This window comes from Pinus tabuliformis, chromosome 1_2, assembly GCF_031772625.1.
Source record: "Pinus tabuliformis cultivar Carrire ecotype Pingquan chromosome 1_2, CPIR1, whole genome shotgun sequence".
Classification (NCBI taxonomy): Eukaryota; Viridiplantae; Streptophyta; class Pinopsida; order Pinales; family Pinaceae; genus Pinus; species Pinus tabuliformis.
Window position 1 is genome coordinate 1,238,312,465 of NC_142298.1, and position 25,685 is coordinate 1,238,338,149.

Here is a 25,685-nt window from a genome sequence, read left to right on the forward strand (position 1 = left end):
AATTACAGAGATAACCATATACACAAAGATGCAGCGGAAATAATACTTCATTTCATTAATGGAAAATACTGAAATATGCTTACAAACAGAAATGGCAATAAACTAGCTAGGGCGATGGTAGCTTATCTCTGAGAAGAGATGTGATGGCTACATGCCTCTGAACTGTGTTACAATGAGGCTCGAAGGCCTATTTATTGTTGAGAAACAATGGAAAAACCCTTAACATTCCAAAACCTAACCCTAGGAGATGAAACGCCAAACTGTGGGCCCCGTTTGGGGGTAAGTTGGTACATCAACTTCCCGGGGTCGTAACTTTGGCATATGATCTCCGTTTGACGCGTACAATAGCTCATTAGAAAGATCTATCCGAGCACTATCATTGTTGGAACGAGCAACACCAGTCCATTCCATGGACTCGTGTTGCCCCCGGATTCCCCAAAAAACATCGTTTAGGGCCTCAAAACGGCTCCGGAAGTTCAGGACCCGAAAAACTGCTAAAAATAGTAAGTTGTGCTACAATTAAGGAAACTGAAAATGCTGAGAAAGACAATGGTGGGGGTCCAGGTAGACTTGGCAGGTGGCCACCAATATCCACCTGGATCATTCCTCCCCCCTTAGGAAGCAATGGTCCCCATTGCGTTGAGCTCCTCCATGAGATGAGGAAACTTCCGCTGAACTTGTTCCCTGGTGAGCCACTTGCCCTGCTGAAGGAGTTGGCCCGCTTTGACAACTCGATACAGTTGGATATTCTGTTGGCGAGTGTTCTTGATCTGTGTGTCCATGATCCGATCAGTTGCAGCTTGTTCCATGCAATGTGGATTTAATTCTGTGGGTTTGCGCTGTTCTGCAATGTCGGATGTGTCTAGCAATGGTGGAAAGTATGGCCGAAGGCGGTCCACATTAAATACTGGGTGCAGGCCAAGGAATGGGGGAATGCTGAGCTCAAATGCATTGTCTCCCATAGCCTTAGTAATGGTGTAAGGACCATATCGGAGTGGTCTCAATTTTCGATAGGCTCCAGTAAGGCGTTCCTTTTGCAAATGCAACCAGAATTTGTCGCCCACCTGAAACTTGTGTGGCACCCGATGTTGATCATGTCGCTGCTTGTACTTGGCATTTGATTTCTCAAGAATGTCATGGACCTGCTGGCGAATATGTTGGATGCGCTCAATGAAGCTGGTGGCCTTATCTATTTCAGACTGGACATGAGCTGAATTCATGTGAGTAGCTGCAAGTGGCATGGCCACATCAATGGGGCATAGTGGCTGGAATCCCAAACCCACCTGAAAAGGGCTATGGCCAGTGGAGCTGTGAAGAGCTCGGTTGTAGCTGTGCTAAACGTAGGGGAGGCTCTCGTCCCATGTGCGTGGATGCTTTGAGTTATACATGCGCAGAATGTGCACAATCATCCTATTGACAACCTCTGTCTGGCCATTAGTTTGAGGATGGAAGGCTGTGGACTTCGTGAGTTTGGTGTCCAGCATTGACCAGAGACTGGACCAAAAGGTGCTGAGAAACCGACTGTCCCGATCTGAGATGATAGACTGTGGGATCCCAAAGTGCACCCACACTCATTCAAAGAAGAGTTTAGCAGTGGCTTCTGCTGTGATATTCTTCTTGCAGGCCATCATAATGGCCATCTTTGAGAACCTGTCGACAACCACAAAAACACAGTCATTTCCATTCTTAGGGGAAGGAAGGCCTGACATGTAATCCATGGAGATGGATTCCCAAGGTCGACTAGGGGTAGGCAACGGGGTATAGAGGCCTTGCTTCTTAATGGTCGGTTTGGCAATGGCACAGGCAGTACATGATCGGATGTACTTCCCAACATCCTGTCGAAGATTCGGCCAATAGAAATAGTTTTGCAGTACTGCCACTGTTTTCTCGACCCCGAAAGGCCCAGCAGCCCGACTGTAGTGTGCTTCCCAAATCATCTTGGCACGCTCGCTTGAAGGAACACAAAGGTGACCGAGGTGGAATAATAGGGCATCCTGGAGGTGAAAATCTGCAACCTGCCGACCCTCCAAGAGTGTCTGGTATGTATGGCCGAATTCTGGGTCGCTTTTGTAGAGAAGTGGCCAATCAGAAGTCTCGTGCCCGCAAGAGTTGAGCACGGTGGTTAGCGCCATGATCGGTGGTCGACTGAGGCAATCTGCAACATTATTGGTGCTGCCCTTTTTATACTTGATATTCAAGTGAAACTGTTGCAGGTATGTAGACCACTTCTGATGGCGATCATTCTGCAATTTCCCTTGGGTCTGTATGAACTGCAGAGGTCGGTGGTCTGTGTGGATGACCGTTTCCTTCCCCAAAATGTAATGCTTCCATTGTCGGCAGGCTTGTACAATGGAATACATCTCTTTATCATAAGTGGGGTACTTCCGGACTGTGTCTGAAAGTGTTTCACTGTGATATGCCACTGGATGTCCATGTTGAGTAAGGACTGCCCCAATAGCATAGTCAGAGGCATCTGTCTCGACCTCAAATGGTTGTTGTAAATCTGGTAACGCGAGCACTGGTGCCGTGCAGAGGCGATCCTTCAATTCCCTGAATGCCTTCTGTTGAGATTCAGACCAAAAGAATTTTGCTTTCGCCCCGCCCTTGGTGACTTGACTCAAGGGCCAAGAAATATGAGAAAATCCCAACACAAACCTGCGGTAGAAGTTGGCAAGACCTAGAAAGCTGCGGAGCTCTGTTAGAGTGGTTGGAGAGGGCCAATCCCGAATGACTTGGACCTTGGCTGGATCGACATGCGGGGGTTCATCAATGATGTATCCCAGATACTGAACCTCGGTCATGCCAAAAGTGCATTTCTCCAAATTGGCACATAGCTTGTGTTGCCGCAGTGTTTGGAGAACCTGTCGGATGTGGTGGAGGTGCTCTTCCCAACTCTGGCTGAAGATCAGAATGTCATCCAAGTATACTACTACAAAGGAGTTGGTGAATGGCCGCAAGATGTCATCCATTAGCCTCATAAAGGTTGCAGGAGCATTCGTCAATCCGAAAGGCATGACCAACCATTCGAAGAGGCCCTCCTTGGATTTGAAGGCAGTCTTCCACACATCTGAGGGTTCAATTGGTACCTGGTGATATCCTGACTTCAGATCGATCTTGCTGAAATATTTCGCCCCCTTTAGTTGGTCTAGGAGGTCATCAATCCATGGGATCGGGTACCTATTACGGACAGTGATCTTGTTCAGCGCCCGATAGTCAATACAGAGTCTCCACGTCCCATCCTTCTTCTGTACCAACACTATCGGGCTCCCACAGGGCGAAGAACTCGGACGGATGTGACCTTTCTGCAGGAGCTCCTGAATCTGCCTCTTGATTTCATTGTTCTCCAGAACGGAGCGCTGATAAATTGGTCCATTGGGTAGCGGCGCACCTGGGGTCAGATCGATGGAGTGCTTGACTTGACAGTGCAGAGGAACCCCTACCGGGGAGGTGAAGATGTCTTCGTACTCCTCCACAATCTTGTCCATCTATAGCTGCCGTGCAGAGGGACCCCGCTTGGAGGCCGCGGCCACTATCTTCTTCTTCCCTTGAGGGCGTATCATCAGGAAAACAAATTTCCTGGTTTTGGAAATGATCTTACTGCATTGTTTTGCAGTAATCAAAGAGATGGCGGCAGGTGGTGCTACCTCTGGTATCCTAAACAACTTATTTCCCAATGTAATAATAACAGCACGGGGCCTTGATTCATACACAGCATGTCGCTTCCACAAGTATGGTTGTCCTAGTAATACATCACAAACTTCAAGGGGAGCAATGTCACACAATACCTCATCCGTGAAGGGCTTGATGTTGTATGGAAGGCGACACTGCTGGCTCACGCGAAGATCTCGCCCTTGGTGAAGCCACCCAATGGTGTATGGTTGTGGATGTGCTGTGGTCGGTAAGCCCAACCGCTTCACGACCTCTGCCGAAATGAGGTTCTTTTGACTCCCGCTATCAACAATGAACTGTATTGGGGAGCCCTTTACCCACATCTGGGAGTGGAAGAGACGCTCCTCCTCCTCTGGATCTTCGGGTTCATTTTTCTGGATCTTTGCGGTAGCAACAGTGGCGCTGGGATCCGCATCAATGATCTGCTTCCCTTTTTCATACCCCTTATCGGGTTCTGACTCAGAGTCGGAACATGCATCTGATTCTGAAACCTTTAGCTCAGCCACCAGTGACTGCTTGGCCCGACACTCACTTGTGTTGTGAGTGGAGCTCTTATGGAACTCGCACCATTTTCCAGTGTCCTTTCTCGGCTTCGCGGCGTTGCTCTTTGCTTGCAGCTTCGACTGGTTGTCTTGGGCTGTCCCGCCTTGGCTTTGTCCTTTGTTCTGTGGTTTAAGGGCACCTTTCCCCTGCTTTGGATTCGCAGATCCAAAGTCTCGCTTCTTTTGTTTAAACTTCTTCTCGACCTTAACGGCATACCGGTATGCTGCGCCGAGCGAGGGGATGTTTAGGAACTGTATTTCTTCCTGGATGTACTTGTGCAGGCAGCCACGGTATTTGAGTATCAAATGCTGCTCCGAATCCTTGATACCCAACTTTGTGCGAAGGGTATGGAAAAGATTGGTGAACTCCGGCACGTCTTGGTCCCTTCCCTGCCGCAGCGTGGTCCACTTTATGTATTCATCCTCATAGCTTCCGACAGGGTAGTACTGCTCCTTGATGGCATCCCGGAATGAATCCCGGGTGGGTGCGGCTGAAAATAGTGAGCCAGTACTTTCATCCTTCTACTCGCAGTAGGTTTCCCACCAGTCCTTGACGTGGGGGGCTGCTTTGAGAAGAGCAAAAACAATCTTTTCCCGACTCGAAAATTCATGAACAGAAAAATAACCCTCTAGCAGATTTAACCATTTATCTACGGCATCGGCATCTATCTGACCCTCGAATATGGGGATTTCAAAATTAACTTGTACCTTAAAGGGTGTGGCGTTTCCAGAGGAGCTGCTGGAAGCCGATGCGCCGCTTCTGGGTAGCCGCTGAAGGATCTGCGCAAAGCTGTCCATCATCGCGTTCCGTTGTCGCTTGAGCGCTTCTTCGAGCAAGATTTTGATGGGATCTCCTGCCCCCTCGTCTTTCTTCTCGTCCGCCATGGGAGGCCATTGGGATTTGCGAGGCTAGTCTTGCAAAGGTTCAACCAGTTCAAGCCCTAACTCCTTATATCCCGACCTTGTGGGGACATGCAAAGAAAAACAGAGAAAAAGCAGACCGCTCTGATACCACTGATCCGGATTTAAACAGGAATGCAACAAATTACAGAGATAACCATATACACAAAGATGCAGCGGAAATAATACTTCATTTCATTAATGGAAAATACTGAAATATGCTTACAAACAGAAATGGCAATAAACTAGCTAGGGCGATGGTAGCTTATCTCTGAGAAGAGATGTGATGGCTACATGCCTCTGAACTGTGTTACAATGAGGCTCGAAGGCCTATTTATTGTTGAGAAACAATGGAAAAACCCTTAACATTCCAAAACCTAACCCTAGGAGATGAAACGCCAAACTGTGGGCCCCGTTTGGGGGTAAGTTGGTACATCAACTTCCCGGGGTCGTAACTTTGGCATATGATCTCCGTTTGACGCGTACAATAGCTCATTAGAAAGATTTATCCGAGCACTATCATTGTTGGAACGGGCAACACCAGTCCATTCCATGGACTCGTGTTTCCCCCGGATTCCCCAAAAAACGGTTTAGGGCCTCAAAACGGCTCCGGAAGTTCAGGACCCGAAAAACTGCTAAAAATAGTAAGTTGTGCTACAATTAAGGAAACTGAAAATGCTGAGAAAGACAATGGTGGGGGTCCAGGTAGACTTGGCAGGTGGCCACCAATATCCACCTGGATCATGCTATTTTCTGATTAAAATGTGTTGAAAGTGTCCTTGCTGTGCTCTATGTCTCGTTGTCCCACTTTTCACCGCATTCAGTTTCATGACTATGTTGTTGGATATATGCCAAAAATACCCTCGTTGTCCTCTTAGCGGAGGTGAAATGGAAAATTTGATGCTCATTGATTTGGGCCAGCTGATTTGGGTTGATTCAGTCTGGGTTGTTGATTCGGGCCTGTTGATATCGCAATTGCAATACAGGAGAGGGCCTTTTTCCATGTTTCATAGTGTTTACTGATTGTCTGGACACGAAACTTTAATAAAACATGTCACATAAAATATCGCATCTGGAACCAGGACTTCACATATCGCCATCGGAAAGGGAAAAGGGGCTTTAACACTAATTTATGGTGATTTCCTGATATGCCAGACCTGAATTTTTAAAAACCACAGTACATAACTTTTTGGGTTCATCGCAATTACAATTCGGAAGGGACTTCAGCAAAGTAGGGACTTATGACTTGTGTGATCTTTGATTGTGATATCGCAATCGGTTGGGGAAGGAGTTATTGCAATAGGCCAACGGAAGGGGTTATCACAATCAGCAGGCGGAGGAGTGGTGACGGGACTTGGAATTTGCAATATGCTATATCGCAATCACAAAAGGGGAGGGGAGACAAGAAGCTTGATTTACATGATATATTTTGTGGGTCCCAGACCTTAAAAAATGACTTTGGCATGGTTTCCTATTGTTAATTGGAATACGACTAGAGTTGGTATATCAAATGGATTTTAGCCAGAGTTTAAAATGGGTTACTGTGACTAGAGTTGAAATATTAATAATGAATGGAAATGGCTAGAGTTTAAAAACAAAGGATGAAATGGGATCTATGAAAGAAATGGGTTTTAGAGAATATGGGAATTTCTCCAAAACAATTTAAACTGGACCTGTTCTTCCTCCTTTAATCTCCAATTGAAAAGCACAACAACCTCTTTCAGAAAAGCAACAGATAGATGCAAAGAGAAATGGTGATGAAATTCTTCTTTCTGAATGTAGCTTGATCCTTTTGATGTACTTTATCCTCTTTTATGATGACCCTATCAAACACTAAATGTACCATATGACATCTTTCACATCAACCTAAACATAAAATTTATATCCAAAATGACTAATCAAACTAAAAATTATTTCTAGGGGTTATCATGGATAACAATGGCTCCAATGGGATGAGGAGACTCAAGAGGATGGAGCGCGGGCACTGTGATCTAGGGTTTTAACATTTTATGCAATGGCAGGCCACTACAAACAACTGAATACCTGCAAATACTGACGGAATCTCAAATTTTTACTTCCAGCCAGAGAGTTCCATACTCCATGGACCCCCCTCAAGGGGAGGGCGTTGCGCCTCCCCCACAAGACGATGTTGGGTGGCAAAGGAATGATGAAGTGACAAGCCAGCAAACCAGAGTGAGGACAGTGTGGATCTGGACTCACAACAGGAAAAACAAGACAACAAAAATCAACCTAAGGTCAGCTCGGCAACATGCAAACCCGTAGCCTCTGTGCGTCCGCGGGTAGAACTTCCAGGCCACATAATCAATGCACAGATTCAGTATATGAGAGACCACGCTTTGATAGGCAAGTTTATTGGGCTTTGGCCGACTGAGAAGGCGCTGAGGAGCTGGATCGCCACGAAATGGAGCCCAAAGGGACATATAACCCTGCAGCTGGGGCCAAAAGGTTTCTTCACTGCCATTTTCAACTGCCTGGAGGATCGGAACAGAGTGTTGGATGGAGGGCCTTACTTATTTAACGCAGACGACCTGTATCTTAGAGGATGGGTAGAGCGTTTCAACCCTGACAAGGAGGATCTCAGTTGGGCTCCAGTCTGGATCCGACTATACTCACTTCCCGTGGAGTATTGGGAGGAAGAATCCCTACAAGCGATTGGAAATGTGCTGGGCGAATTTATAAAGGTTGCAGAGGAAACAAAACTCCGCAGATATACCTCCTTTGCTCGAATATGCGTCTACATGCACCTCAACCAGGCACTCCCGGACGCGGTAAGTGTTTCTCACGATGATATTGAATGGGTTCAGTTGATTGACTACGAACATGTACCATTTAGATGCCGAAGATGCCATGCCCTGGGACACTTATTCAGGGACTATCCTTTAGTTCAAAAACCCTCTCCTGCATCCGGACCTGATTCATCTGGGGTAGATGGATTTACCAAAGTAGCCAATTGCAGGAAAGCCCACAAGAAACAGGCCTCAAATGCTAAAATGCCTCAAGCCAGTTCCTCCAAGCCTTCAACAAGTAATAGATTTGAAGCTTTAGCTCGCCAAAATGATCCAAGCTCGGAAACTCCCGCTCCCACAGAGATGGAGATATTGAAGGACAAACATCCGAAGCCGGTAGATCCCAAAGTGCCTCAAGCAGAACCTCTGTTCAAAGGAGCCTCTACCTCAGAGAAGCAAAAAGTCTCAGCATGGAATATTCAAGGAATGGACATGGACAACCTACAATCAAACTCCAGACTAGCAGAAGAGCCATATGAGGAATTAAATGATTCTCAGATCATGGAGGAGGAAACAGAGGCTATAGATATTGGGGATCTGGACATCCCAGGCCTAGAACAGGCTTGTACTACAAACAATTTTGACAATATTCCAGATAGACAACTTGAGAATTTGGAGGAGGTCCTACATCGGGCGCAACGGCAAAAATCTTTAGGTATTCAGACTGGCGGCCCCTGGGACGGAAAATTCATTACTAAAGATATAAAAAAGCGTGGAAGGAAAACAGACCTCCAGCGAACAATTAGGATAGGCGAAATGCTAGTGGAGTCAGGCAGGTACTCCAAGCTAACTAAGTACTACAACTCTGATCACAATCCTTCCCAATGAAGTTAATATCTTGGAACATAAGAGGGCTTAATGGCCCCAGGAAAAGAAGAATTCTTAAAAACATGATAGGGCGAGAAAAACCTCAAATCCTTTTCTTGCAAGAAACTAAATGCAATTCAACTGCTCTGGAAAGAATTGCAGAAAAAATTTGGCCAGGGAGTCTCAATGCGGCAGTGGATGTTGATGGGGCGTCTGGAGGTCTGGCTATCTTATGGGACTCCCGAGCTATCAGACTAGACAATATCCATGCAAATAAGAACTTCATCCAAGCATTATTTCACATCATTGGGACAAATGTACACGGGCTCTTAACCAATGTATATTTTCCCCAAGAGGCATTACATAAAGCAGAAATCCTAAATACACTCTCTGCTATCAATCATGACAGGCCGCACCCTCTATGGATTTCTGGAGGAGACTTTAACATGATTACTAGGCTGGAAGAGAAGAGGGGTGGCAGGTGCAGAGGGAGTCAGGAAGGGAAACCTCTAAAAGACTTCATTCAGAATAACTGGCTCATGGACTTACCTTTCAATAATGGCTTATACACTTGGAGCAACAGAAGAGCAGGGTCGCAGCAGGTTGCTTCTCGACTAGACAGATTCTTACTTTCAGATAATGCTATTCATATTGGCGGAGACTTTGCAGCTTCCATACTGCCTCTTTCGGGATCTGATCACTGGCCCATCTCCCTTCAGTGGTCGCGTCCTGGCAACTTGACTCGGAGACCATTCCGCTTTGAGGCATTCTGGATGTCTCATCCGGATTTCCACGGTTTAATCAGCTCAGAATGGAACAATTTCTCCCCTCCAACAGGATCAAAGATGTTTCAATTTCAGCAGAAGCTAAAGCATCTTAAAAGCAAGATCAAATGATGGAATCACAATTCTTTTGGTAATATTTTCCAGGCTCAGAGTGCCCTCGAGCAAGAAATGAAGCAATTGCAGCAGAGGATTATAGCTGAAGGCCGATCAGATGACATGTCAGAACAGGAAAAAGTACTTGAGGCGCAAATCACAGAAAGGGCTAAGCAGGAAGAAACGCTATGGAGACAAAAATCAAGAATCAGATGGCTCAAGGATGGAGAGAAAAACACAAAAAAATTTCATCGTACCACAATCCAACGCAGAATGAATAATAACATAACTCACATTCAGAATGAGCAGGGAGTCAAGATGGAAACGCATGAGGAAATAGAAAGCGAACTCCTAAACTATTTCAAGCAAATGCATAGTGAGCCAAATGTAGATAGATCGCGTGCCATAGACAAAATTACTCGAAACATTCCTAAAATTATTTCAGAAGAGCATAACCAACTTCTACTCAAGCCTGTTGACTTACAAGAGGTGGAATTGGCAGTTTGTCAGTTGAAAGCAGGAAAAGCTCCAGGCCCGGATGGATTCACATCCAACTTTTTCCACAACTTCTGGGATTTGATCAAGTTGGAAGTTTGGCAGGTGGTTGAGGAGTCGCGATCCTTAAGATGGATGTTTCCGGGGGTGAACGCCACATTCATCGCTCTAGTTCCCAAGGTGGATCTGCCTAGCAAGCCCGACAAATATAGACCTATTGCTCTGTGTAATATAATCTACAAGATTGTCTCCAAGATCATTGCCTCCAGGCTCAAATTGCTGCTTCCTCTCATCATCTCGCCTGAGCAGTCCGGATATGTTGAAGGTAGGTAGATTACTGATGGCATCATCCTAACTCATGAAATAATTCATTCCCTGAAGCACTCCAAGAAGCCAGGTATGCTCCTCAAACTAGATCTTTCAAAGGCTTTTGACAGCCTAAGTTGGACGTACATTAAAAAAGTTCTAATTGCTTTTGGCTTTGCTCCTCCCTGGGTTAGATGGGTTATGAGCCTCATCTCCTCCTCATTTTTTTCTGTTTTGGTCAATGGCATTCCCTCCTCTCCTTTTCATCCTTCCCGGGGAATTCGGCAGGGAGACCCTCTTTCCCCATTCTTGTTCGTCATAATGGCTGAAGGATTAGGCCGAAGTATTAAGCTAGCTCAACAATCCCACCATCTCAGAGGCTTATCTTTTCACAACTCTTCAGCCTTCACTCACCAGCAGTTTGTTGATGACAACATGCTTTTTGGGCATCCTTCAGTCCAGGAAGCTCGCCAGCTCAAATCCCTTCTGTCGGACTTCTCGGAAGCCTCAGGAGCTTCTATCAATGAATCCAAATCTCAGATTTTCTTTTTCCATACCCCTGCTATCACTCAAGCTGCCATAGCCCGCATACTGGGCTTCTCCATTGCTAACCTTCCATCCAAATATTTAGGTGCTCCTCTGATTGCCTCGGCCCTAAAGCACTCCTCATGGAAGGTCCTCTTAGAAAAATTGGAGACTCGTCTTACCTCTTAGACTCACAGATCTCTAAATATGGTGAGTCGGCTAGTCCTCATAAAAGCAGTTCTTCAGGCCATGCCGCTTTACCTCTTCTCCATCCTAGCAGTGCCCAAATGGGTTCTCAAAGAAATCAAGCTGCTCCAAAGATCTTTTCTATGGGGCAGCAACGGTCTCAGGCGCAAGTGGGCTCTTGTTAAATGGGAAACTGCATGTCTTCCAAAGAATGGGGGCAGTATTGGATTAAGGGATCCTTCTCATAGTAACGAAGTCATGGGAGCCCAAATTTGGTGGAAGTGGCTAACTGAGCCTCTCACCCCTTGGGCTTCTCTATGGACAGCCAAGTATGCAAGCAATTGCCCAGCGGAGGAACGAATAAGAATTACAGAAGTTAGCATGGGCTCCCTTATATGGAACTCGGCCAAGCAGCATAGAAGTCTTATTCAGCAGCATAGCTTTTGGGAAGTGAAGAATGGCAACACTGCAAGGTTTTGGGAAGATTCATGGCAACAAATGCCCAAATTAAAGGATCAAATTTCTCATATGCAACCTCCGGAGCAGGACATGCAAGCACATGATAGAGTTAAAAACTTCTGGAAGCTTTCATCAACCCAAGAGTACAGGGAATGGCTCAAGGCGAATCAGTTCTTAAGACAAGGAACGCCACAAGTTCAACAAATTCTAGATACAGAATTAATGAAAAGGAGAATACAGCCCTCCGATGAAAAGGATATCTTAAGATGGGGATATGAAGAAAGAGGCACCTTTAATACGAGAGAGGCTTATAATCTCATTATCAAGGAAAATTTGGTGAAAGATCCTATCTGGAGCAAAGTCTGGGACCCTTCCATATGGCCGAAAATCTCCACCTTTCTTTGGCTCCTATGTCATAACAAGATTCTCACGTGGGACAATCTTAGGAAGAGGAACTTTCATGGGCCCTCAATATGCCCCAACTGCAGACAAGAGGGGGAAACCATAAAGCACCTCATGCATTCCTGTCAAATTGCGCGAAAGCTATGGGAAAAGGTTAGTTTCAGATGCCAAAGGGAACGAAGAATTCATGGAGATATCATTGCCACAGTGCGCAACTGGGAGTGGAATCCTTATCAAAGCAAGATTTTAAATTTCCTTTGGAAGCTCATTCTGGGCTTTCTCCTATGGGCCATATGGAAGGAGAGAAATAGTAGAATTTTCAAAGATCACTCTACGCCTCTAGAGAATATATGGAAAATAATTCGCCAAAATATTGAGGAAACTATTTCTATCAAAACCTGGTACCAGGAGGACCTTCCAACTAACCCCCAAGAACAATCCATATGGGCTAATTGGAACCTTCATTTGAAGCAAGAACAGATCATCAAAGGAACACAGCCTCTGAGAAATCATTCACCTGAGAAATGGTTACCTCCCCCAATGCATATGTACCAGCTAAACTTCGATGGAGCCTCGAAAGGTAATCCGGGCAATTCAGGCTTCGGAGGGATCTTCAGAGATCATAAGGGTGCACCTCTTTTAACCTTTTTAGGTTCAAGGGGATGGGATACCAATAACTCGGCAGAATTGGAAGGTCTCTGGCAGGGACTTATTCTTGCGCAAGGTAAAGGATTCTTTCCGCTCATAATAGAGGGTGATTCTTAGATCATTATAAATATGATCTCCAAAATCCTGCAAGGAACTCCCTCTTGCAAAGTGAGTAATAGCTGGAGGATGGCGAAAAGGCTTGAACTCATTGAATGCTGGCTTTCCTCTCACAGGGCGGTCACTCTGAAGCACATTCGCAGGGAAGGAAATAAAGTCGCGGACTTACTTGCTAACATTGGAGTTGAATGTGGGTTGAACCTCCATGCTGGATCATTTTCCAGGATAGCCTCTGAGGCACAACTCTTGGATTATAAAAACCTTGTGAAGAATGAAATGTATCAGGAAGGAGGAGCACACCCGGAAGCGGGTGAAATAAATGAAATTTAATGTTAATCAGGACAGGCGGACGAGAGTGGTACTGCTAGATGCAGACTAGCGCGGCAACCCAGGATTTCATCTGGCTCATGTTGGATGAGCTGAAGCGTAGAAGATTTGGCATGATCTCTGAATTAACTGCTCACTCCGTCCAAGGTCGGCCTCCGCAAACAAAGGACGCTCTTAGAGAGGCTGGCAGTCAAAGCAGTGAGCAATTTATGACAGAGGGAAGCCAGGAGACTGGGAAGGGGGAGAGGTTTGAAAGGGGCGGTGCTCCCAGCGTCACTCTGCCTCCAGAAGCCTTTACCTTGAAGATCAGAGAAGGCCTGTACATCATCCTTGATATCAATCGGACGGCTGAGATCGGTTTGAAGAAGGTGCGATATGCGATAGCTAACAGATCGCATCGCAACATTGCATTGGTGGGAGCGAAAGGGCGGAGCCTAAACACATGGGTGCGATATGCGATTTGTGATCAGATTGCATCGCAAACATTGCGTCGGCGGAAGAGAAAAGGCGGAGTACTATCATATGGGTGCGATTTGCGATTTGCGATCAGCTCACATCGCAAAATCGCAATTGGCAGAAATCAAGAGAACTAATATGCGATTTGCGATCGGATCGCATCGCAAACGTCACGTCGGTGGAAGAGAAAAGGCAGAGCACTATCATATGGGTGTGATTTGTGATTTGCGATCGACTCCCATCGCAGAATCGCAATCGGCAAAAGTCAAGAGAACCGATATGCGATTTGCGATCGGATCACATCGCAAACGTCGAGTCGGTGGAAGAGAAAAGGTGGAGCACTATCATATGGGTGTGATTTGTGATTTGCGATCAACTCACATCGCAGAATCGCAATCGGTATAATTCAAGAGAACTGAAAGAGGCAGTGGGCATGGAGGCAATTTGCAATTAGATCACATCACGAGCGAAAGAAAAACTATTTGCATTGGTGGTTATACCACCTCTTCTTCATGTCATCTTGGTTATTTTTGGTGTCTACATCTGTTCTCTTGCTTAGTGTAAATGGTTTTCCCTGGGACAGTTTTGATGCGCTGAGTGCTCTCAGACGATGATGCCTGAGGCCTCGACCCCTTGTATTATTATTTTGTTTTTTAATTAATAGAATTAGTCTTTGCCGAGAAAAAAAAAATTAATGGCTCCAATGGGGATGTTGCACTCTTGTGGTGCAGCAAAGAACCAACAGACCAATTGCTTGACCATTGGGTTGATCCTAATTTGAAGACTGCATTCAAATCCACTCACCAAATTGAAAATCAAACTGCAAACTAACTCGAAACCAACTACTACTGCTCCAATATGATATCAAAATGTTGTACAAAATGAAACTGACAACTGCAAAAGTAGCCTAAAGCTTAAGGAAATGCTTGCCCAACAAGCTTATTTATGTACCAATAACCCTACTTGAACATCTAAAAATCTACCTGCTTAATTCAAGCAATATGAAACCTCCAATATAACCAATCAAAGAATTGATTCAACACCAGGGCTCCTTGATTGTTCTTAAGTGGACCATCTATTGGAAACTCATAATAAAAACTGAATCTGTAACTTGAACTCATAAATGAAATAAACTCCACCTTCACTGATGACTGGAATAGACCTACCAAGCGATCTTGATAATCATGAAAAATCACCTCTCCTTAATGAGTAACACCATGAGGACTGAATTCATTCATAATTGATGGCTTCTTTTGTCCTATGTCTTCAATTCCAAGAACATCATCAAATAGAAATGAAGCAATAGATTTGTCTTCCCTTCCATGTAAATAAAAAAAAAAAATACATTTGTGCATCCTTGAACATCTTCAAACACGACATGCATATTGTGTGCATCAAAACTAATATTTTTCTTAGCAAGCAAATCAGGTATGACCTTTGGTAATTTTTCTTGAGGAATGTCATCTTGAGTCTAAACACTAACAACTCCTATATAAAGATTCACTTTATGCATATCATCCATGTCATTTTGATGATCCTCAAATAGAATAGGTAAAACCTATATATTAAGCTCTTCATGTAACTCGGGTTTACCTAAAAGTAAACTTTCATGCACTTTAATTGGGAGAACATCATTATCCTTTTCAACGGAAAAAAATTCTTGTTTAGGTATACAACTTTCATCACATGTTACCTCACTTTGACTGCATATAGATTGACAAGGCTACAAATTCTCATGGATTTCATGTAAGATGAATTGACTGTCAAATTGTTGAACCATTTCATCTTCAACTAAAGAAGAGACATCTGCTTGCTGGAAAACTTCTTGAACATCATGACAACTAGCTTGAAAAGAAAATTCATAAAGTGCCTCTAACATCTCCTCATCATCCACACATTCTACATCATCATTAATACTTTTGAAATATGGAATGAAACCTTTCCAAAAATTACAACAGTCTTAAAATGGTGGTTGTTGGGAACGAGTTCCCCCAAGGACAGTTTTGGGGCTAAAAGCCCATGTTTTGGGACAATTTTGTAATAAAGTAGTAAAGTCTCTGCATTTTGTGGTCGCGGAGTGCGAAGGTGTCAAGAGTCATAAAGGGTTGTCTGCCCTTATTTTGTAAAGTGTAAATTCGGCTGTAAATATCCACCCATGGTCCGCGGACCATGGGATTGTATAAAAAGGAGCTAAGTAAGCTCTAAGTAGTTTTTTGGTAGATAGCGAAGAAAGAAGTAAGTAATTAAGCATTGGAGTCTAAGTGTTCTTGGGTCTTAGCATAGGTAGAGGCACTACAGCTGAGTGCATAGAGGCCTAGGGTGGAATTCCACAGCTGAGTGCGCGGGCCCCTGTAGCTGTGTGCATAGGGTGGATAGAATTTGTTTCAATAAGAAGATATCAATAAAGAGAAGTATTCTACAATTATGTGTATTTATTTCTTGTTAACGCATCTGGTTATATTGCATTTTGGGTTTAGTTTACAATGTTCATGTGATGCGCGAATGTATGTGGCTTTATTGGTTAAATGAACGCAAGTAATAATATTTGTTTATGTGGTGCTAACTGTGGTTGATTAGTAAGAAAATTAAAACACTTAAGATAACTTGGGAACCTATACAATACACTATCATAGCAGTGCGAAAGTACCTGGATTACGGGTTAAGGTTGCATGAAGGTCAATTGTACACCTTTGCGGAAGTACTGAAGGGCGGAATAAAGGGAAGTCTGACAAAGCCCTAAAGCTTAGCGACCTACGTGAAAGTAGGAATAGAGGGTACAAACCGACATCATGACCATCTCAGGGTACGAAAACTTAGTTCCAACATCCCCCCATACTGCTTTGGGTGAGACTTCATTTGCGCTCCACGGGCTAATGCCAAAAGGGCCAGTAGTGTAGGGATTTGTTTGGCTAACTAACATTGAACCTGGGTCAAGCCCCACAAATCCAACAAATGGTTCCGTTGCCACGACCAAAATCTGCATAAGAGATGTGTGATGTTGTATCACTAGAATCCAATGAGGAAAAAGGTCGAACACTGGTTCGATAGGAAGATCCATGAATTCGCGACACAGGAGAACAGGAATCCATGGCTGACAAAGGAATAGTGGCAGGATAGGTACCTATACACATAAATCCATGAGATCTTTTTATGTTCCTTTCCAATTGAGTTATACGAGTGGATTGTGAAGCTAGCGGATAGCCAAGGAAGGTCGAGACTTGACGGTCCTATTGTCTGGACCCCGGAGATAGTACACAGACTGGAAGCCTCTGAGGATAAGATCATCCGTGTTGTTAATCATTGGCTCGATCTCATCATAGGAGGATTCGTGACTGAATTTGTCTTCAATACCTCAGTTAGTTACAATGAGGCAGAGCGATGCTTTTTCAAAGGTCCACGAGGTAAGTACTTGAAGTCTTTAAATACCTGGATTAAGATGTTATTATGTAAAAACGGGTTATGCAGCTACCTTGATGTTTGGAGCTACGGGAAGTGGAAATACTTACATAAACAAAGGAAGAAATGGTCCTGAATATAGCCCACTAATTTCACCTCCGTTGGGTCACGAAGAGGGAGTAGCGCAGGCTTCTCTGCGAAGTGTAGTTCAGTTCATAAAATAGTGATTCCTGCATTTGCCACCTCCACCTACACCACCTCCAACTTCACCATCGTCACTTGGGATTTCACCCACACCACCTCCACTTCCACCGTAGTTCAACATGGTAAATTCAGTAAAGCTTCCTTTGTTTAGTGGCCTGGGAAATGAGGACCTGGACCTGATTTGGTTCATTGTGAAAGATGTATTGGAAGCTTAGGGTGTCATAGATGAGCACATGAAGAAGGGAACATTGGTTATTGCTTTGTAGGATTGCGCACTAACTTGGTACGTCAGTTACTCTAATGATAACCCAAATGCTGGGTTGGAAGAAATCCAAATTGTGTTGAATAAAGAGTTCAGTAGGCCTAAATCTGAGGCGCAATCGATTATGGGGTTTAAGGAAATAGCGATGAAACCTGGTGAGACACCTCGGGAATTGGATTAGATATTTAAGTGTAAAATCTGTGAAGCTAATATGAACTTAACAGATGGACAACACTGTGAATGGTTTGTGGCTTCCCTCTTGCCACACCTAAGGGTTGCACTATAAAAACAGAAGATTACGACTCAGGCAGAGGCCTTGGAGATTTCCATAAGACTACATGAAACATTGATGCAAGATCTGAATTTAGGGGTTTAGCAGATCCATGCGCAGTTGTAAAATATTTCCCTCAAAATGCAAAGCTTGAAGTAGGACAAAACAGTTTGAGCGGAGGTGCGTGAAGAAATACGGTGCCTGAAATGTGAAGGTCAGGGGCATGACAAAGACCACTGCCTAGTCTTTGCGAACTATATTGTAGGAGGAGGACCGATGCCTTTGAGGCTGGAAGCCCAAGCAGGACTGAGCGCGGGGCCTGTGTTGTGCTATGTTTGTGTCAGGTAGCAAGAAAACATATGACCGGTAACTGTAATTGGTTGCAGAAGTTTGTACAAACACCACAACAACTGTTTTGCAACTTCTGCAAGTTGGTAGGGCATGGTGAGCACAATTGTTGAAGTTATGAATTGATGATAGAAAGAACACCCGCCTATAGAGTCCAGGCAGAAATGCGGCCTCTTGACCAAAGTGTTGGATGGCGTGAACAGGATTTCAGGGGCGCGGACGAGGCCAAGGTAGAGGAGGACCTAGTAGAGGTCGGGAACAACTAGTCTGCTACAACTATGGAGGACTAGGCCACTATGCCCGTGAATGCACTAGCTCAATGTGCCTGTCATGCAAATATTGTACTTAGTTTGACTATGAGACATAGGACTGTCCTACACTGATAGCAAGAATACGTGACAAAGGAGTGCTACCACCCCAGCCGACTCAAAACCTGTAGATGATGAGGTCTGAGCCTCGTTAAGAGGATCTGAATGTGAATATAGTGCTCTGAAGCAGAATTACAATGGGTGATGATAAGGGGAAATAGCCCGAAGATAACGCATGGGTTTGCAAAACTCCGGCGAAGGAGGCTAAATTTGATTTGGAGCACTCACGTGAAACGTTCATGGAAGAAAACAAGAGCTTCGCTGAGGCCTCTATCTCAAGGAGTAGGGAAAATCTTGATCATGAAATGGACCGTTCTATGCTTATGACCTTTCTAGAGACTTGCATGAAGTTGTTGCGCAATAGCAAGGCTGTGAAGGGGTTATAGGAACTTATAAATAGATGCGCCAGAAACACTGTGGGTGAACTATGTGTTGTACGGAAGATTGGTAAGCATAAAGCAAGGACAAGGCGTGAGATGAGACTGACCACACAGATAGGAGAATATGAAATGGATCAGGTTATTTTGTATCTGGGGTCAGGTACGAACGTTTTACCAAAGCAGGCTTGGGAGTGGATGGGAAGCCCCGTGCTTCAATGGTCTCCAATTCAGTTGAGAATGGAAAATCAGCAGAAGATCATCCCCATGGGACAATTACAAGGAGTAACTGTAGATATTGAAGGTGCGAGCACATTGGCTGACTTTGAAGTAATAGATGTTGTGGATGACAACAACCCCTACCCTGCGCTCCTTGGCATTGATTGGGCTACTGACATGAATGGGGTAATTAACCTAAAGAAGTGAAAGATGATATTCAAAAATAAATTGCTTCATGTAATAGTACCCCTAGATCCTGCTAAAGGATCTCGCTATACTGAACCAGTCTGCAATTATGAGAGCGATGACGATTTGGACTACATATATAAAATAACAGTGTGAGACCAAGATTGGGTGAATCCGACAGTAGATGGACGAATTACATGGGATCGCGAGAGTTACTGCACCTCAAACTTTGATGAAGAATTAGAGCACTGGCAGAATCGGCTACATGAAGTAACAACGCTGAGTTGTAACATGATGACCTAATCGTTTTGTTGTGTATCGTCAGAGGTAAGAAATATTCCCACTTACAATTTCTTGAATGATGTAAATGTATTTTTGGATGCGTTTGAGAGGGAAGTACCAGAGAAGAAACACTTCTAGGCTTTGGATTGGGCACTGTGCGCTACGCATGCGAGATGGTGGGGTACGCACAAGGGTAGCTTCGACGATTAGCGTAAGTGTAGGAGCATGATGCGAACACGATTTGGGAAGCTAAAGGTACGAATGAAGAAAAAAATATGACGGAAAGGATGATTCGTGCACACACTTGGCCAAATGGGCTAAGGCTTATGGAGCGAAGCCCCAACCTGAATGGGTGCACTTTTTATGTCATACCTTGGATGTTATCTCGATGAACTGGTACTTGGAGACAGAGCTTTAACATGACACAGGCGAATGGGATATTCTATGCGAAGGATTCATAATGACAATCAGCTTTGAAGATGAGTTTGAATGTATTGACAAAGCACTGCAAGAATTTAAAGCAACAATCTTTAGGATACTGCAACATCCTTTGGATCTTATTCAACCCGATTGGACTACTCAGCTGAGCCACACGTTGGAATTCTATAATGTGACTACTCAAGGAGAAGACAAGGATCCATGAAAGATTACTGTCCCTTAAACCGAGGGTCACTGTGAGGTCGAGGGACAGAAGATTGAGAATCCTAATATAACCGCACCATTGAAAACAAAATAGGTAAATATTGGTACATAGGTGGAGCCCAAATTTGCGAAGATTGGAGATTACTAGGATGACCCGACGGTAGATAAGGTCACTGAATTGCTCCATGAATACCAGGATTTGTTCCCTATCAATTTTACGAAGCTAAAGGGGATAATATGAGATCTGGGCATTATGAATATCACGTTAAAGCCTGACACAAATCCGGTTAAGCAAATACCTTACTGTCTCAATCCAAAGTATAAGGAGAAGGTCCACTTAGAGCTAGACAAAATGCTCGCGATAGGCATCATTGAGGCCGTAGAAGGATCTGATTGGGCGAGCCTAATGGTGGTACAAGAAAAGAAGCAGAAGGATGAAATAAAGATATGCGTAGATCTCAGGAAGTTGAATGATGCTTGTGTACATGATCCTTCCGTGACTCCATTCACTGATGAGGTATTGGGTAGTGTAGGTGGCTAGGAAGCATACTCCTTCACTAATGGGTTCTTTGGGTACCATCAGATCAAATTAACGTCTGAGGATAGAAGCAAGACGACTTTCGTGACTGAGTGGAGATGTTTTTAGTACACTGTAATGCCTTTCGGATTGAAGAATGCACTTGTGATTTTTTCGTGCGTAGTCATTGCTGCATTTAAGGAATTTATTCATAAGTTTCTGGAGGTGTACTTTGATGACTGGCTGTGTTTGGGTTGGTAAAATGCCATGTGGCAAGTTTGCGCCTAATGCTAGCTACTTTTCAAAGGTACTATATTGTGTTCAATATGAAGAAATGCCTATTTTTTGTTCCTTTTGGGACTCTACTGAGTCATGTGGTTTGTAAACAGGGACTGATGGTGGATCCCGCAAAGATCGCTATGATACTTAACTTGGAGGCACCGAGGAGTGTAAAATAGCTATGTGCAACCTTAGGACATACTGGGTATTACAAGAAGTTTATCAAGGGCTATGCACAGATCACCGCGCTTATGGAGAAGTTGTTGAAAAAGGATGTCACGATGTTTTGGAACGAGGACTATCATAAGAGCTTGGATGTATTGAAATGAAAAATGGTCACCATGCCGATTTTAGTCTTCCAGGATCGGAAGAAGGAATTTCATGTACATGTAGACACGTCATGTATAGCACTAGGAGCAATACTGACATAGACTGACGAAGGAGAATTGAACCATCCTATAGCATTCACAAGCAAGAGGTTATCTAAGGCTCAGAAGAACTATTCCACCACTGAGCACGAACGGTTAGCCATGGTATACGTGCTCTAGAAGTTTAGACACTATTTGCTAGGTGGATGTTTTAAGATGTATACAGATCATTTTGCGTTGAAATACCTGGTCAATAAGCCTGTGTTGGGGGGGGAATCTATAGGTGGTTTTTATTGTTCCACGAGTGTGATTTTGAGGTTATTGTGAAGCCTGGATGACTGAACATGGGACCAAACCATCTGTCGCGCATCGAAATGGGGGAAGAGCCCATTAATTTGGAGGAAGGATTACCTTACACACAACTATTTGCAGTGCGTGTCACAGATGGTCACTTTGAAGACATAATACACTTCCTAATGAAAGGAACCGCCCTGGAAGGCTACAACGTCTAGAAAAATAATGAGCTAGTGGTGCACACGACAGGCTTTTCTGTCATTGGTAGAAATTTGTACAAAATGGGGTCTAATGGAGTATTATGACAATATGTACCAGTGTTTGAAAGGAGCAGTATCCTCGCAGATGTTCATGGGGGTGCTGCGAGAGGGCATTATGTAGGAAGGGTGACCGTGCAGAAGATTCTACGTGCAGGGTTGTGGTGGCCAACCCTCCATTAGGATTCATAAGCTTACTGCAAGGAATGTGATGTGTGTCAAAGGACTAGTAGGCCATCGTGGAAGATGAGCTTTCTCTGAACCCACAGATGATGTTGCAACCTTTAGAGAAATGGACGATAGATTTTGTGGGACCCATTCAGCCCCAAGGGAAGAAGATGGGAGCACAGTACATTATCACTGCGACTGATTATTTGACTTGATGGCCGAAGGCACAGCCTGTGAAGGACTACACAGGTGCGACTACTACAAAGTTTCTCTTTGAGCATGTACTGACACGATTTGGGTGTCCAAATATTTTGATGAGAGATCGTGATACACACTTTCTGAATGAAATGATTAGTGTGCTGATAGAGGAATTTCAGGTATATCACTAGAAAAGCACGCCTTATCATCCACGGGCTAATGGGATGGCAAAAGCATTTAATAAGGTGCTGGAGAATGTGCTAACCAAGATTTTAAAATTCTCAGTGAAGTGATTGGGACCTACATATACCTGCAGTACTATGAGCCTATCAGATGACATGTAAAAAGTTGACTGGACAGACACCCTTTAGGCTTGTATATGGTGTTGAAGCAGTGATGCCCATGGAATACATCATGCCTAATATTTGCATAGCAGCACTGACGGGTATGGAAAATTGCGGAGCCCTGGAAGAGAGGCTCGCGTAGCTCACTGAGCTTGAGGAAGAGAGATTTCTCGCTGGATTTCACCAATAGGTCCAAAAGCAACAAACATGGCATGATCGACATATTAAGTTGCACACCTTTAAGGTAAGTGATCTAGTTTTGTTATATGATAGTAAGTTTGATAAATTTCTAGGGAAGTTCAGAATGCACTGGCTAGAGCCCTATGTCATTACGGAGATTACGATGGTGGAGCATTTCAATTGGTTAAATTGAATGGAGATCCCTTCCCTGGAAAGGTGAATGGTAGCTGATTGGAGCCATACATTGGTGATCCGTCTAGGCAACTAATATGAGGGTAGCATAGTATTAGCACTCCAAGAAACTAAAAGGAGACGCGGGACTATAAACTACATTGCTCAGGTTGGGTAACTGCGTGATTGGAGGATTGTGCGAGACGAGGAAATGTCACAGAGTTCGCAACAACGCGAAGAGAGCTACACTACCAAGGGAGAAATCACGCAAGTCAGCTAGAAAGTGACCATTAAATTCGTTGTTCATGATTTGACGATAGGAATGCGGCCAAATGGAGAGGGCGACTGACATTTAAGACAAACTTTATGGGTAAGATCATTGGAAATCTGCTGCCAATCCAACATTAATGAACCGAATATGGGGGGAACGATTGGATTTGAATTATGTTGGGTGTGGAGCCTAATTATCTTCTTTAGTTAGAGGTATCACCACATTGGACCCAATTTGTAATGTGGTGGAAACACTGCCCGTAAAATATGCGCTGCAGGGGGGCAACTGCGACCTTTGGGATTTCCTCCCCTAGCAGGGGGATCGAGGGCAGCGCCCCCGAAGCTAAAAATAGATGTAAAATTGCCTTGTAAAATGTTGTAATTTCGTAGTCAATTTGGGCCATTCATAAGAAGGTGATATGACGGTAGAAGTTATGTTTAATTTAGGGGTTTTTTTCCCTAGAAGGAAACCCCTCACTATATGTGAGGGAATTTTATCGCATCTATGTAGATCTATATTCTAAGCGAGAAGAGAGAGGAGATTGAGCAAGAGATAAGAGGGAATTACAAAAAAGCTAGTATAGGTTGTATCTCTTCAGTTTGCTGGATAATATAAAAGGAAGGACTAGTTGTTTCTTTGTGGACAACAGCCCAAATTGGGTGAACCATGTATATATGTGTCTCTCTTGTTTTATGCGTTTTCTATGTTTATATTTCTGAAATATTTGATTTGTTCCATTGCTCTGTAATATATAATTTTCTAACAACTTGTATCAGAGCTTAAGGTCTATTTGGCTGATAAAATCGTAGGAGAGAAGGGTTCCTGGTTCAAGTGGGAGCAATGGTGAAAGATGGTAGGTTTAGGGTCGAGAAATTTAATGGCCAAAACTACCAGCTGTGGGAAATGTAGATGGAATATTATATGTATCAGAGAGATCTGTACTAACCATTGAGTGGAAAGGAAAAGAAACTGATGAGTATGACAGACACAGAATGGGATATTCTCGACAGAAAGGCACTTGGAACAATACGGCTATGCCTAGCGGCATCCGTAGCATTTAATATTTCAAAGGAAACGACAACAGAGGGTTTAATGTCGACATTGGCCAAACTATATGAAAAACCCTCAGCCTAAAATAAGGTATTTCTTATGAAGAATTTATTTAATATGAAAATTTTAGAAGGTAGATCTATTGTTGATCATTTAAATGAATTTAATATAGTTACCAGTCAGTTAAGTTCTGTAGGGGTAACTTTTGATGATGAAGTTAGGACTCTGTTATTTTTGTGCTCATTGCCAGAAAGTTGGAATGGTTTAGTTATGGCCATTAGTAACTTTGTCTCTGGATCTAGTACTTTAATGTTTGATGATGTTGTTGATGCAATCCTTAGTGAGGAAATGCGACAGAAAAGCTTCGGGGAGACATCAGGTAATTCTTTGACTACAGAGACTAGGGGAAGAGAAATGGAAAGAGGAAATAGCCCAAGATATCGCAGTAAGTCAAGGAAAGTCAGATCCAAGTCCATATCGAGGATAATGTGTTCGAAATGTGGGAAGAAAGGACACCTGAAGAAAGAATGCAAGACTCAAAAGGGAAAAGAAGGAGATGCACAACAAGAAAACAATCATGAAGCGGTTGTGATAGGTGATGTGTTGCAAGATGTTTTTATTCTTTCATTAGCAAATATTATTGATGCCTGGGTGGTAGATTTAGGGGCCTCATTCCATGCAACACATGATAGGAAACATTTTCATGATTATGTTCAAGGAGCTTTTGGACAGGTTCATTTGGGTGATGATAATCCCTATAAAATCATTAGAATGGGTACAATTTTCATAAAACAACAGAATGGAAATCAATGGCTATTGAAGGAGGTAAGGCATGTTCCAGATCTAAAGAAAAATCTGATTTCAACAGGGCAGTTGGGAGGTGAAGGTTGCGTAACTACTTTCATAGATAAAACCTGGAAGGTCACTAAAGGATCCCTGGTAATAGCGAAAGGAGAAAGGTTGGTACATTGTATTTATGCAATGGTATTTCTAATTCTATTAATGCTTTAACCTCTACAGGAGCAAATACAACATTATGAAATCATAGGCTTGGACACATGAGTGAGAAGGGGATGCAGATACTTCACTCAAGAAATTTTTTGCCAGGTTTGAAGCATGTTGATTTGGAATTCTGTGAAAATTATGTTTATGGAAAATAGAAGAGAGTTAGATTCTTAAGAGTTGGGAAAGAAAATAAGAGCGAAAAATTAGAGATTGTGCATACAGATGTATGGGGACTTGCTCAGGTATCATCTCTTGGTGGCTCTCATTATTATGTTACTTTTATTGATAATGCAACTAGAAAAACCTGGATTTATTGTATTCGAAATAACTTTGATATATTTGATACTTTCAAGAAATGGAAAGCTTTGGTTGAAAATGAGACAGGAAAAAGGTTGAAGTGTCCCAGATCAAACAATGGAGGTGAATATTGCAGTAAAGAGTTTGATAGGTACTATTCGGAGAATGGAATTCATAGAGAGAAGACAGTTCCAAGAACATCACAAG

General features: G+C 43.6%; 1 protein-coding gene across 1 annotated transcript; it reads left to right on the forward strand.

The window, feature by feature from the left end:
- Positions 1 to 8,808: 8,808 nt before the first annotated feature.
- Positions 8,809 to 9,621, forward strand: LOC149210714 (uncharacterized). Its single transcript, XM_089399062.1, has one exon. The coding sequence runs from the start codon at positions 8,809 to 8,811 to the stop codon at positions 9,619 to 9,621; it is 813 nt and encodes a 270-aa protein (XP_089255188.1).
- The last annotated feature ends 16,064 nt before the right edge of the window (positions 9,622 to 25,685 follow it).